At 36.4% G+C, this 15936-nt stretch overlaps 1 protein-coding gene across 4 annotated transcripts in view; it reads right to left on the bottom strand.

The window, feature by feature from the left end:
- Nucleotides 1–1943: 1943 nt before the first annotated feature.
- PPP2R5E (protein phosphatase 2 regulatory subunit B'epsilon) overlaps nucleotides 1944–15936 on the bottom strand; it is a 71413-nt gene continuing 57420 nt past the window's right edge. For all 4 annotated transcript variants that reach the window (XM_002200596.7, XM_012574218.5, XM_072930503.1 and 1 more), the window contains 9 exons: nucleotides 13713–13843; nucleotides 13569–13628; nucleotides 12832–12940; nucleotides 11818–11871; nucleotides 11662–11712; nucleotides 10712–10831; nucleotides 9506–9633; nucleotides 7580–7681; nucleotides 1944–4979 (listed from right to left, as the gene is read on the bottom strand). In XM_002200596.7, the coding sequence (XP_002200632.1) occupies nucleotides 4880–4979; nucleotides 7580–7681; nucleotides 9506–9633; nucleotides 10712–10831; nucleotides 11662–11712; nucleotides 11818–11871; nucleotides 12832–12940; nucleotides 13569–13628; nucleotides 13713–13843 (855 nt within the window). In that variant the 3' untranslated portion in view covers nucleotides 1944–4879. The remainder of the gene's footprint in view (nucleotides 4980–7579; nucleotides 7682–9505; nucleotides 9634–10711; nucleotides 10832–11661; nucleotides 11713–11817; nucleotides 11872–12831; nucleotides 12941–13568; nucleotides 13629–13712; nucleotides 13844–15936) is intronic.

The following is a 15936-nucleotide window of genomic DNA, read 5'->3' as shown; positions in this document are numbered from 1 at the left end:
GCTAAAGCCATTCACCTGCAGTGCCCCTTTCCAGGCTCTATCCACGGCTCTCCCCTGATGACCTCCAGCCTTTCCCTTCACCTCTGAGCTGCAAGGCAGAGCAGCACGAGCACTCCAACACTCGAGTGCTGCCATAAAGGAACAAATTCCTTCACCAGGTGTACAGTGGAAGGCGCAGAGGATTCTCAAAGATCACTGTGTGGCTTTAATGCCTCTTTCCTGCATCCCCTGCTCCTCACCTCCCTCACAGCAGGGTTGTGTGAGGTACAAGGATACTCACCTCATCATCAGAGGACCTCTGAAAAGAATTAATTTAATGAAAACCTCGTGTTTGCTGTAGTAATTCTGGCTGAAACTTAAAATTACCACCTCATTGCTTCATTTTTTGGTTGTTTTGTTGTTTTTTTTTTTTTTCTCCAGACAAGATTCCTTACATTTGATACATGCGGACAGGCAGCTGACTGCTCCAAGTTCATTGTTGAAAAGGCTCATGAAGTTTAGATGGGAGGAGGTGGAAAAAAAAGCCAAGCACCTGGAAAACACTTCATTGCTTCTTTATTTAGATGCACCCGCAGTACAGAGCCTCTTGAGCATGTGCAAAAGAGGAAGGTAACACATTTATAGCTGGGAGCACCATTGAGTTTGAGTTTCTTTGATACCATTTTTAAGAAAGTAAACTGTTTCCAAAGAATGACATTTGAATCCAAGAGTTTAAGACCTGCTTGTACTTCATCCAGAGGTGGAAGATATTTTATTACTTGGATGTAGAGTAGAAGACATTTTCACAGTCTGGTTGGACCAGTCTATATATTTTCATATGCACCTTTTAATATATATAAAAAAGTTTCATTTTTCCCCCTACCCACAGATAGTTAGATGCAGCTAAGTTTAAAAACAGTAATGAGACCAGAGCATTCCTATGGGGAAAAATGAACTTTTGCTGCCCTCTCCTGCTTAAACAATGAAATGCTAAAATATTAAGATCTATGAATCTAAGGCTAACCTTGAAACAAAAAGCATGACAGGTCATTCGCTATACTACAATCAAAAATAGGACAAGAAGAAGAAATGTATTGGTACTATTTATATTTGAAAACTCATGGCTCCATGAGGTTATGAATACAACATATTTACAGCAGGTAATCCAAGTAACAAAAATTCTTACTCAGAGAGGTCGTGATAAAAAGCACACGCTTCTGTGGATTGGAAGCAACACTTGGATAAAAGTTTTCAACCAAAAGTAGTTCCATTCTCTTTCAAGATGCTGTTTCATAGAGTTCAAAATGGAAAATTGGGCTACATAAAATCTGCTGAACATACCAATAAAGAACTAATTCATGGCTCATTCTGGAGCTGCAAAGGAAATCACAAGCCAAATTTAAAAAGCTATAACTAAATAAAAACATTCTTCAACCTTGAGCATCATCACCTTTGTCTTCTTTAAGGGCTACTGCTTTGGGATAGTGGTGTCACAATTAAGAGAAAAGGGCATCTTTGTTTTCAAAGACAATACTAAAAGGAAGTTACGTCAGTTTTACTTGGAGGGGGAAGAATCTCGTCTTTCCCACTCCTCACAAAACAATAAAGAGCTTTTTAGAGCTCCTAATATATTTTCTTTTCCATCGAGTGAGCCTCAGGCTGTACTTCCACACGTATAATGCAAGTACAGCTGCTGCATTTCTTACTCAAGCAATTCTTGGCTCCAACACCCTCAATTTTTCCATATATGAGAACAGATAAAAAAATAAATTAAACTCTTTTACTTATGCTAACAAAACCAAGATTAAATTTACCATAACCCTGCTAGCAAATGCTCCAATGGCATGAGAATACTTTTATTTAAAGCATTCCAACCTCTGGAAGAGAGACAAAAAACACTTGAAAGCAACAAAAGGAAAACAGTAAGGGAGACGTGCAAGATGAAGAAAGCAACATGTGGTCAATTCAGAGTGTATGAGAGGAACTTTACTTGTACAGTTGTTACATCCCCACGACCCAACGCCCTTGCAGCTCCTTCCTGTGAGCAGTGCTCAACCCTTCCCCCTAAGACCAATGTGGCCCAGGACACGCAGGACCACCCAACGCCAGTCAAGAACAACACTGACACCAGCAAAGGTGGTTTGTGGAACTCAAGAAGCAAACAAAAGCGTGATTTATGACGGACTGATCACACTTGGGCCCATGGGCTGCCTTCCTCTTCCTCTTCCTCTTCCTGCAGCTCCAGCAGGAGCAGTGGGAGCCCTGCGGGGCCGGACGCGGCGCTGGGGCTGCGGCACACACGGGGTCCTGGCAGTAGGTGCTTCTTCAGCCTTTAGAGTCAAGTGACTTCATACCAACAGCATGTCATCTCCTTAAAGGAACATTCCTTCTCAGAAGTGATAAATCATCTATAAATGTCAGACTCCCCGCTGTCCGCGCGGCAGAGGCCACGAAATATTGCAACCCACCAGGTTCTGGTCAGTTTTGTATGATCAATAGTAGAATGACATGGCAAACCAAAAATAGTTATGAACAAACAACACTCACCTAAACTCTAAGTACAGGACAAGGTGCTTTTTCTAATTTCACATTGTTGTGTTTTACTCCACCAGGTGAAGAACATCAAGTTTTATTCCTCCATTCTTTCTCAGTTTTTCACAATGGAACACAGTCTTTGAGCATGAGTTTGAGTCCACCCTCTTGTACTGTGAAATGATCATTTCACACAGAAATCACACTAGCAAGTTTGGGGTTTTTTGGTAACAGAAATAAAAGACTGTCAAAATCAATGGGCTAAGGGACATGATTTGTTATAAATTTATTTAATCTTCAGTATTTCAGCTTGCACCTTCGCTTCAGCACTTTAAAATAAAATGTTTCAACTATGACAGTAACTGCCTAATTTACATTGAGTCCCAGTCAATGTTCTTAAAAGAAGCTCATAATAATCCCATTAAATCATGTTTGTTTGGTGTTGCATATGACTAGTTCCACTTTTTTTTTTTTTTCCCAGAATTAACAGTGTCAAGTTCTTACAAAGCCTTGAGTTTACAACATTTGTGTGTGCAGACCCAGGAGTACAAACTGTGACCTGATAATCCTGAAACAGTCAGTAGTCTAGGAGGGAATTCTTTTTTACCTTTTTTCCGTGCCTGAAAACAAGAAAACTTCAAATTCTACTGTATATTTAAATGGTAGGAAGAAAAATATACAAGCTTGTATTTATACTGTATTTCTATCAATGGCAACAGGTCATAAATTCATGTTTGCAACTATCACAAAGACTCATGAACACCAATTCATTTTTATACTGTAAATACTGCTGGATTGATGGTTTAGGATTATCAATTCACTGTTGTCATATGTCTATAACAGTTCAAAAGCATCCTGGAGAAAAATCCTGAAACACATACCTTCCGGTATAGAATAATGCAACTGCATTAGCTAAATATATACTGTACAGAAGTCTTATCAGCATTTTACCTACCAAAGATGTAAGATTCCACTTTCAAATACAAAGCAGATAGCCAATAATGTATACTTATAATACAGCCCTCCTCTTTGTTTTTGTAATTTTTTTTCCTCTTTTGTTTTAAACAATTTGGTCACAATGCACCTTTGATATAAAAGCATTTTAAACTTTATTATTAATACTCAGAACATTAGGATTTCCAGAATTTTTTTTTTCAGTAGCATTTGTAGAACCACTTTTGGTAACAAATACAGTAGTTAGGAATGAGCATCCAGATGAGAATGCAGAAGTGTATTATCCAGAATCCTTTCCAGCTAAGACCATAGGGCTGGTACTGTGATGAGTAATAGTACTAGAACCACAAAAACACTAGAGTATGTTTCTTAGAGGCTACATCCTCTTTTGCTGGAACACTTTATAAATACATATTAAAAAGTAAGGCAACAACTCCAAACTGTCCAAACTGCTATCTCAACTCAATTTCCAATTAGATCCATGACCACTGAAGATCAATTTCATGCTTCTGTTGTTTAGCATGTGTCTTTATTCTTTCAGAATGGTCCAATAAGAACATACTGTAATAATTTAGCAATTGATGTTTCTAAACCAACTCTGGTACACGTGTCCAATGCTGCATCACTAATACTGGTTAGGTATTGAAATCCAGGGTGTTACCACTGCCCATTTTTTTTCCATGGATTGTGGACACTAATTTGGATTTGCAATAAATAGGTGCATGAATCCAAAGCTCCCTTTCCTACTATGTTTATCACCTACTTGTTTTTTAATTCCTAATGTTCAAATTAAGGAAGCACCAGAGACAGCCTGGTACTAAAAAACTGCTCACACCAGTAAACAAAACTTTTATTCAGGACCAATGTTTTTCATGGCCCTGATCTGAATGGACATTCAACTTATGAAGATATGCAAAAGGAAAAGAAAGTCAAATTACAGTAAAGTTATCCAGAGAAGGAGGATGTTACACAAACTCATATGGAAATGACAGTCTTTTTTCTCTTTTACTATAAATACACGTAACAGTTTAGCAGAAAGACAAGCTAAATTTTAAGATTGTTCACATTTGAAAGTTGTATTATACTCTCTGCTAACGATAAATAAGGAACAGGTCCTGACAATGGAATCTGACATTGCAATTTTCATCAACAGATCTTTGAAGACTGGTTTTAAAGAAGGGTTAAAACAATGATTATGTTTGCAAAGTTCTGAGAAGTCCATCTGTTGTCCAAACTTTGGATTAAAGTCCTTATTTTTTTCCTTTACTTAGAGACAGGTATATACAGTGCTGTTGTAATAATGAAACAAATGTGAAATCTAATGTAAAGTTGCACAATACAGAAAACTGTTGCTCCATCTTCTACTACATAAATGTGTGACTCCACAGGTTAATAATGCTGTTTTATTTTTTTGTTAAGTTGGAATTATTCCATCACGTCTAAGACCTCTCTTTAATTCCAAATCCTCCAGTTTTTTCCACAGTTCTTCACGCTCTTTCTCTTTCTTCTTCTCACTGACAGATGAAATAAAACAAACAGTTAGCAGGAGAGAAGATTGTATAATATTTATATTAAAAAATATATAGCTGACATTAAAGAGCTGCACTAATTTTCTTGAACACAACTGCAATTTTCCTAGCATATATTTAACTTTTATTTTTAGATTTTCTTTTTTTTTTGTTACCTACATAAATTTAACTAAAGCAGTATGGAAAGAGCATAAAATGTAAGCTGAGGAAAGTGACAGTGTTCATAGACACTAATTTGCAATGAGGAGTTAATAAATGCAGTGGACTTTTACTACAGAACCGTCAAAATTATAAACATTAACATTTTGGACTAAGTTATGCAATTATTTTTATGTTTAAGATCTACATAAAGTTGCATATGGTATGCAACTTTATGCATAAAGTATGCTTGTAAATCACAGCAACTTTCTAGAAAGTATTCCCTTATTCTTTTAGAATCACTACTTTTAATTACATTGATTACTGGCTAAAGCACCAACCAAGGCAAAGTTCAACATACAAGATGTGCCTTTTATTCAGTGAGTTACTCTTTTCCCACAACAAATTCCTGGAATATCTATGTAGCATTTGCCTTAACAACAGACTTTAGTGGCTGATTTGAGAAAATTAAACAGCAAACCTAACATTTACTTTACCTGCATTGTTTGCTTTCTAAATTTCCTGTCTCTGCCACAGCTTACTGTGAATAAATCTCCTTGAGAGTGCAAGGCACAAAATGCTTTCAAGTTCTATGACATCACCTTGTAGGCTTAGACGAAATGGAAATCTAACAATGACAGATACACAGATTCCCTGCCAGTCACATTACAGAAGTCTTGAGAAGTATTTCAAGGGATTAGAAACATTCCTACACACTTTGATTCAGTCAACATACCAACATCTGGCTAATTTGTTTGGAATTTTGATTTCCCAAGAAGATTTTAAACATATAAAAAATACAAACAACTTTCAGATAAATCCCTGAAGAACAGTAAATGGAAATAAAGAGCCTTATTGTTACTAGAAAGTTTTTAAAATTAAATACAAGAATAAGTGAAATAGCCTTACATTTTCAGGCTACTTACCAATATTTATCTTCTAATCATTAAGAAATAAATATGTGCCTGCTTACCTAAAGGTCTGTTAGAGGATGATCACCTCATCCAACTTACCTATTTGACCTATCTTAGCCATTAATATTGAATTTATTTCTCCTCAAGTTTTAAGTGATATCAAAGCTACCCTTCTGAAATGTGGTTTTATTGAGATGTTAAAGATTTTTTGAAAACATTAAGGTAAATACCCTGGCTTGTACATTCAGATTTTAAAATTATAAGAAGTAAATATAAATGGTGAAATGGTTAGCACCAGCCTTGGTAAGAAATACAGTGTCAGCAGGTGCAAAATAAATTCTTTGTGCTGTTCAGCCACTAAACCTCCCCCATTATCCAGACATGGGACACACCACTGCAGCATCTGGTCCTGTTCAGAGCAGAACTTCTCATCTTAAGGGGCAAAGTGCAACCACAAATTGATTCAGGTCACCAAGCTGCTTAAGTGGACTAGATGATCACTCCTAAATTTCTCTGTCTTTTTGCTAGGAAACCACACAGTTTGTCTCTACTGCACTACATGACTGGCCATTATTTATCAATACATATCAAGAGTATCTGGCTTCTTAGTTTAAATATATCTCTAAACAAGTCTCTACAAGTAAAATACCATATTAATGAACTAGCCTGTTATGTGCAGATTTTTTTTATGTGCTATAAAACAAAGTGGAATGAAAGGCCAGTGACTCCAGCCACACAAGTCAAAAAATTACAAGAGCCAAGAGACTTTCAAGGTTGGACTACCCTAAAAACTTCTGCTGACATGCAGTGCTCTTTGCATTACTTGGGTATGACTTGAAAGAAGTTGCAGCCTGTTCAAAGTTCCTGAAATTTGCTCCTTTTTTCCACCTAATCTTTGCATAAGGTGAAACTTTTGAGAAAAGATGCTGCACTGTAATGGAGAAATAAAGATTAGGAAAAATGGGAGAAAAGACAAGAAGCCACTGGAGTTGAACTAATGCCTCTATCAGTGGTGTATTTAATGGATCCTACATGCTGAAAGACTCAGATATAGCAGGACATCTGAATAAGAAATAAAAAGGTTGAGAGATGTCTCTTTGCTTTAAGATCACATCCAGCCAACAAACAGCAGCTTGTAAAATCATATCTTAGGTTTTTCCCTCATGTCTCTTTCCAAACCTCAGTCTAACTTTTATTTTTTAAAGTCTTTAAGCAAAGTGTTACCTTTAAACCCTTGTTTTCCTTTTATCATTAAAGATCTTGATACACTGAAGTGTTTTGGAATGTCGAGTCAAAAAGGAATTTCATGAGGAATGTGGATTCCTCATGCAATGGACCCTGTATTTAATAAAGCCTAAAGAACAACCTGCACACAATCTCACATGCTGCAATGAGAAGCCTAACAAGCAGGCAAGGGTAAAAATGGGGCAGTGTCTATTATGTCTGAGATTCTGCAACTGCACCTGAGTGTAAGGGAAGAACTAAACTGCAGGCCTTGGGCACAGCTGACAAAAAAAAGCTTTAAAAAGTTACCGCTGACGATCTGACTTGTAAGTGGCTGTCAGCTCGTCAAACATGGTGCTGTTCATTTCCATAAATGCCTTCAACACATTGTAGACTAAAGCCACAATAGCCCTGTGAAAGATGGAAAAAGAAGAAAGAAAGGAATCCATTAGTTTCAGGTGAAATCAAACGTGAAATAAAAAGTGTCTTCTCTTCCCAGCCTTTCTGTGACCAATTCTGTTCCTGCAAGTATGGTTATGTAAATTCTTCGATTTCAGTGAAACTACTTTTGATTAACATGCTTAAATGTGAGAATCAGCTTTCATATCCCTACTGACAACTGAAATGAAGCAGGCCAAAACTCTAAGGTAAAAGACAAACAAGAGAAAGCTATTACATATAACTACAGTCTCTTCCCTCATGCTGTGGAGCAATTCTGAATGCAACTTCAGAGATTCAAATCATCAATGCTGGCAGAAGGAATAGAATTCAAACACAAAATGAAAGTGATTCATATTTCCTTATGACTCTTCTATGAAGCTGAATATTCAGTGCATCTATGCAAAATACAAAGCTGTATTTCAAGAGTGACTTCCTTGTGCTCATACAGTTCATATTCATTTTCCCTTTCAGAGTTCCTGATCCACTACTCTGGCTGTTATATTCTGACCCATGGCTGCTGAAGAAGCAGCTCTTCAGCCAGGAGGCAATGAATTAACACTACAAGTGCCAGGAACCTTTGGAGCTAATCCTTACAGGACACACAAACTATGTGCCATTTCCCACACACCCCTGTCTCTCTCATCTCTTAAAATAAACCTTAATTTTTGTTGCCTATGTGAAAAACTTTCTTAAAAATATAAAAATTCTTTAAACAGCTCCTTTATTTTAGATGTGTCTTCACCTGGCTCGTAAAATTAGAAGGAAAATGTAACAAAATTACTAAGGGTATGAAAAGTCTGAACTGGGATACTGGAATATTCTCATTACCAGAAGCATCCCAGTGCCTACTATTAAAAGGTTGGAGACTGGTACTGGAGTACTGTGCCATGGAAAGTGTCCTTTTGTGAGCAGTGTTAAGTTACAGAGGCTTTCCAGCAGCATTAGATTTGTCATGTAAGCACACAAACTTCAGAATTTGACTAGGTACAGAACAAAAAGACTGATGTTTGAAGAAATGAAATATTTACAGTAAGGTATCAAAGAACTGAGACCTGAACATAGCACAGTTCATTAAAAATACTGGGTTTACTAAATACTAATCATCTTGACTTAGAAAAAACTTTCTAACTAAAATAAAGGATATATATCATCTTGCTGTAATAGAATCTTTCATAAAAACACTTTTTACTAGTTCATTCAGTTTAAAATAAAATTGCCTAATTATCACAACATCAATATTAAGAAACTGCTCAATTATTATCATAGAGAACAGATGAATTTAAATAAATTTAGAAAAAAACAACCCAACCTAAGAATATACTGTCTGTATGTTTCATGGATGTTTAAAAAAATGCAACACCAAGTCTCCCAGAGGTATCAGTTGATGATACAGCCACAAAGCTTTATTAATGCCAAGTGATATTCTTCTAGACAATTTACAATCAGGCTTAAAAGCCAACCCGTTTATAAAAAAACTGCGTAGGAGAAACACTTGATGAGCAACATTTTTCCTTCAATAACAATGTAACATTTAATTTCTTCTTTTTTCCAACTTGTTAGAAGACCTATTTTTATCCTACAAAGTAGTGATTTTTGTACACATACCAGTTAATTAAAAACACTGAGACAAGCTCATGTGCAGGCTAATATATATTGTCATTAGCAGAGCTGCACTTGCTCAGAGCAGCTTTGAGTCTGCATCTCTCCCATTCAGATGTTCTTCAGCAGACATTCCCTGAGTTTATCAGTGAGATGTCAAATGGTAAGAGATAAAGTGTAAATGCACAGACTTACGGATTCCAGTGCTCTTTAGAAATCCTGTAAAGGCTGGAAAACATGATGGGAAGTATAACATTTGAGTTCTCCTCTATCAAACTCATGATGTATTCATTATTCCAATAATACAGCGCTCTTTCAGCCACCTTTGAGTCAAAGAAATAAAATATTAACAGGAATTCAGACATCTGTAATTTTGTGATTTTCTGATAGAAAAACAAATCACAAATAAATTCTACAAAGATGAGCTACCAGAAGTCATTAGTTTTGGAATTAAACTACAGTAATCAGTAGCATAACATGCATTTATGGAATTAATTTCTATCCTGTAGCTCTGATCCCACAGCACCCACTCTCTATTTCCTGAGCAATGTGTTATTGCTCACTGCAGACTGGGTGCAGACACAGCATCAGTGCTGCAATTGAGGAGGGGAAGGAAGAGCAGACAGACTTCCCATCACCCTTTCCCTCCAAATCAGGAAGAGTGCAGTTGGAAACAAACCCAGCAGTGCTGGGATACCAAAGAAAGGAGACAGGGAAAGGCCCAATAGCTGGGCTGGATAAGAGAGGAGAAATCTTAAGTGTGGGGAAGGTACTAAGGACAGTAATTACCCTGGAGAAGAGCTGAAGGTTAGGAAGGAGGATGCTGCTCTGAATTATAATTTAAAAAAGATGTAGTCCAAGGAAGAGCTGGAAAATCACATGTATCTTTGTGCCAGGACAGAACTACAGGCCATGAACTCCATATCCTCTTCACATCTCCATTTACATCCCATTCATTCCCCTTCCTCCCATTATACAATGTGATTAAAATAGGCTACAGTTTGTGTCACCTCTAACCAGACACGTGGTTACAAGGTGAGGAGGAATCAAGTCAGAAAACAGAAACTGCACAAGAATTGCACCAAAAGCAGGGAGCAAATCCATCCTGCAGGGTCTACAGAGCCAGCACCTGCCACCCACAGTGAGAAGGGCTCAGAGTCTGCTTGGACACAGGTTAAGGATTTGTGAGGGGCTCAGAAGGACAAGCTCTGTGCTGTAACCCCAAACACCTCTAACAAGTTATTCATGGAGCTCAGACCTAACCTTCCACCACAACATATCCTCTTCCACAGAACACAAGTATTTAAAAACATAACATAGACTAATATTTACATTTGGCGGGAGTTATGTTTGAAACTGAGACTATACATTCCTATATAAACAATAACCTTTACCACTGACCTGAAAATGAGGGCTAGAGACACACTTGGCAATTTGTTTAAACAAGGGTTCCTGGATTTTGACAAATTGTGATGGTTCAATTACATCCAAGATTTCCTCCAGCTCTCCTAGGAACATGACCTAAAGACAAAAAAGAAAACATTGAATGTAAAACCTCCCAATCATCTTGTTCTGCAGAATGCTGGTAACCTCCAAATTCTACTGCTTCAGGAAGAAATTGAAACCTCACTAGCTCAGTGAGACCCTTTCTCAAAAAATGTCATCAGTTCTACCACTGGCAGCTTTTTGACTCAGTCCCTTAAAACAAGGACAAGTTTCTTCTTCAAGTGCTGCATGTAAAGTATTTTGAATGAAATTCAGAATTGCACCAGTATATAGCTGAAAACCTTGTCTCATAAAAAGATATGAACAACCAAGGCTTAAACTTTAATAACTGAGGAGAGTCTCCTAATTTTACCTCATTTTTGAGAATAATATTGAAAATAACAGATTTGCTTTTTCACAAAACCTCACACTAGGGAAACTCTGATGTGCACCTGAAACAAAAATGCACATGTTTAACTGCAACTTTAACATGTTTAGCAGGTAAACAACACGTAAAGTATCTTTCATCCTCACTGGAAAAATACTGCCTTCATATATAAACAATTCCAAATCTAACAGAGTTTTTGAACCTATCCTGAACTATGTTTATTTTCTCCTTTGTAGAAAGTTCTCTGCAGCAGTACAAGGAATTATTTTGTGACTAGAAACCAGACTTATCAAACTTTTCACAGTCAAAACTGTTCAAAAAATTAGAATTAAAGTACTGAAAAAACATCTGCAAGAAATAATACCAAGATTCACCACAGCATGTGCTATCAACCACAAATTATTTAAAGATTCTCTGCTTATTATGTCTTAGAGCAAAAGAACTCTTTTTTTCTTTGTACTACTAGCTTATCACTTACCTCTTTCTGACTGCACGTTTTTGGCCAGAATTTCATTAAACCTCTAATGACCTAAATTAGAAGGAAAAAGAAGTTAGATTTTTTTACTTTTCCCTCTACAGGGTAAACCATTTGTAGTGGAAAAAAAAAAAAAAAAAGTATGAAAGAAATATTTACTGGTTCTGTGAGTGAGGGGTCTTTCTCCAGAAACTGTACTATGCAATACGCCAGCTGTGAGGAGGTAAGAATTTACAAAAACAAAATTAGAACATTTCTATTAAAAAAAACCCACAAAACCCAACTTCTTTTAAAAATAGACATTTCAGGCAAGATGCTATTCCGCTCTCTCAAACTACATCCAATTTTAGAATACATTCAAAGTTCAGTTTATAAGAAAGGACACTTTACAAGAACAATTACAGTGACAAAGTAGAATGTAAAATAAAAATCAGAACAATTTGGAATTCTAAATACAGTCACACAAACAATGTTTTGAAGCTTCTGCTACTCTCTTAAAGTGCAACATTTTACTAATTTTATACAGCAAAGTCATGAGAATTCTTGCAAGATGAGTCGACACAGCTAAAACCTGGAATAACATACTTAGAAAGCAGAGCTTTATCACCATAAGAAATACTGAAAATTTTCACTATTTGAAAATCAGAGACAGACAACAGGTAGCAGTTATCAGAGGAAAAATTACATAATGAAAGCTTAAAGTATAAAAAGATGTATGAGAGCATAAATGCAGTATTAAGGAATCTGTGAGGGAGAATATTAAACGAAAAAATGTGGGTATTAGTATTCAGAAGATTGTCAGGGTGAAGAAGAGCCTTGACAGGACAAGACGAAGGAAACCCAAACATCCCCTTGGAAGAGAGAATGGGAAAGGCAAACTTGTGAGAATGAGAGAAGAGCAGAGAGGAAAACCTAGAGAGACAGCTTAACTACTAAATAAAATTTCCTAACTATTACAGATGTATGTTATGCTTTTAATTATCTAATCAGAATAGAAGCTAAATATTTATGATACAGAGGATACTGAATTAATTTTGAAAAAATCTATTGCATTTTTTTCCACATTTAGAATTTTCCCCCACTTTTTATGTGCATGTAATTAAATTTACAAAGCAACCTTAAAAAATATACATACAATTCTTACTGAACAGAAAATATTCTTGTTATTTCTACCTGTGCATGGAAGAGTGATAAACTCCTGACTGTGTGTAAAGGGATCAGCACCTTCACCAGAAACTGTTTATGCTCTGCCTTGAGAGGTAAAGCAAAACCATTGATAATACTGGAAATAAGAGAAGAAATATCTGTTAGTGTCATCATCACAAACAGCAATACTGAGGTCAGAACAAATACTTTCTAGACTAAAATATATTAGCAGTCAGCAGCTGTTTACAAACAGCACTTCTAAACAGCTGCTGACTTTGGTCCTGTTTTATATTAGCAGGGCACTACATATCTAGATAGAAACCCAGTTCCCATTAGGAATGACCACGTAAACAGCTGCACAAACCTGTTGCCAAACAGAGAAGACCTTGTCTATGTGGTCAGTAAATCCATGTGAGCAAGGTGGGCTTGAATAATTAACCCACCAAAATTAGATTCACTCAAAACATTCACTCTGCTAAGTGTTCTCAGAAGAAAATAATTCTCCAGCATGTAAGGATGAAGTGTGCAGTATTTAATGGACTCACACACACAAAATTAATCCAACACTTTGGCTGTAACTTGCATGTAGTTAGATATTCTTGGCAAAGATGTGACAGAGATTTGCACAGGGGCTTAAAGATGAGCATGTGCACACATCTGTTTTCAGAATCAGGGATTATCATAATACTTTTTCCGAATGTGACACTATCCTGACGTGTCCACAAGGGAAGTCTGAGTTAGATAATAAATAAAGACTCCTTTACCTTCCTAAAATTTCCAACAGTTCAGCTACGCCATTGAAGTGTTCAGTTTCATAAACAAATCTAAAAAAAGAAAAGTTAAATATAAGCGATATATCAGTTTCCTGAAGGGTTCATAAGTGAAAAGCGCCTTCTTCCACAACTTACCGTAGAAAAATATTATTAATCTGTTTTCGGATAAATGCTCTAAGACCCAGGAACTTGCCATAAATTCTGTGCAAGACTGTTTTTAGGTAGTCTCGTTCCCGAGGGTCTTCGCTGTCAAACAGCTCCAACAGCTGTGTTTAAAGGAAAAAGAGAACTGAAACAGGAGACATTTGACAAGTAGGGCACACAGACTTCTGTATGAAACCGAATTCATGAAAACACATGAACGAAAGAATGTGACATCCATGGTACCCAAGCAGTAGATATCTAATATTAAAAACATCTGCTGGAACCTCAGTATAACATCATAAAACTCAGAATAATGAATTTGTGAATAACTACCTGCAAAATGCTGCCCTTCTTCTCCCCAAAAATAAACATACAACGGTTTGCCTTTTACCATCCACCAGAAGATCCTCATTTGCTCTAAGACTTTGTTCTCGCAACATTGTGTCAAGGTCACATTTTTCTAATTGTTTGTAATTCATATGATGAGCTCTTAAGCCTTCCCAGTGATTGTGTGGCCCTCACGCTGTGGAAAGACTCAACAGGGAAGTCCATGCCAGCAATGGATCTGCTGTTACAGGATCTCCACCAATTGCCACAAATCAAAAGCATCAGAGGGAATTAATCCTTCACTTTGAACAAAATGGTGATTTCATTATCAATGCCAATTAAAAAACCAAACCAAAACAATGAATAAATAATAAAAAAAACAATAGAAAACCCATATTTACTAAGCAGCTCTTAAATACACAGCAAAATGGTTATGTAAGAGTCAAGAGAGAAAGTGTTTTAATGTCTGGTATTGTACAAAATATATCCCAAACACTGACACCTGAAGCTGCATGAAATGAGCAGCAGGAATACCACCTGCAGATTTTTGTTTTGTTCCCCTTGAATCCTCTGTCACAACAGTATGAGCTTTCCCTTAGCCACCCTCTTCATTTTCTTGTGACACCACAACATTGGCTATTCTGGTGGATGTTGGGAATAAATTCAGAGGCAAACTTTAAAATAAAAAGCACAACCAACTGCCACAAATGTGCAGAAACCAGGGAATTGCAGGTAACTTTTAGTAATCATAGGCAACCAGTATCTGTCTTGCATGAAATAAAGCAACTGTGAACCAGTACCTGTCTTGCAAGAGAAATAAAGACAGTTTGTCAAACAGGCCTTACAAATGGGTAAGATGCTGTCAGAAAATCATTACAGGAGTGGCAGAAAACAAAATTATCTTATATTCACAAACAGATAAATTATAAACACCTATTACAAGTAGATATGTCAGTGTATGCATGCTACACCTGATCTCTGTTAAACTACTATATAACTTTGAGGAGGTGAAAAAAGATAGGAAAAAAATATGATTAAAAGTTGTTAGGCTGCCTGGGATTTTGCTTTCTAACATCCAGGTCTAGCACTGATGTACACATTGATCCTCATTGTTTGGAACACTTCTGCAACCTGCAATGAGACCTCTCTGTATTTTCCTTGCAGTAAGAATCTGTGGTGGGGATTTCATGAGGGAAGCATGAGGTTTGTCAGCTGCCCTCCAGAGGTTATCAACACATTGCTCTACCCAATTAGTTCTAGATTTAAATAAATAAATAGTCACCTCATCCTTCCCCAAATAGCATATTTCAGCCTAAGACAGCAAACAGCTGGAACCACTTATGTTTTTTGTTTTCTTACTGGATTGAAAAGTATTTATATTTCCAGTTCTCTTATGCAGATCCTCTCTGGAAACACTATTAAACTAAGACTCTCATTAAAAAAAAAAAAAAAAAAAAAAGACAATTATTTTGCTATGCCAAATTTGTTATCAGGTTTCAATAATAAAGTCTTATTTTTATGAATAAGCTTCAAGACTTCCATAATTTATTTTGACTATTCTAAACACACATAGAAAAGGGAAATTAATTTTCCAAAATAGCAACCTACATAACACAGAGACTTGTGGATATATTTGAATAGTATGTCTCTTAGCAACCACTGCCAACCATTTCAAACTGTACATAAGCAGGCTTTAGAAATGAACAGCTACACTGGTAAATACAGTATTTGATTAAAACATACAGCTGAAAGCCAGAAACACAGCTATATTTCAGAAAACAAAGAAAAAAGCAAGTAAACAAGCAAAAAGTTTGAAAAAAGTCAATTAAAACCACTAACTTTTAAACTTTATTCTTCATACAGGCATCCTTTCTGCCAAGAAGCACCT

This window comes from Taeniopygia guttata, chromosome 5, assembly GCF_048771995.1.
Source record: "Taeniopygia guttata chromosome 5, bTaeGut7.mat, whole genome shotgun sequence".
Classification (NCBI taxonomy): Eukaryota; Metazoa; Chordata; class Aves; order Passeriformes; family Estrildidae; genus Taeniopygia; species Taeniopygia guttata.
Note: the sequence above shows the minus strand (reverse complement) of the source record. Positions and strands in the feature narration are given on the sequence as shown.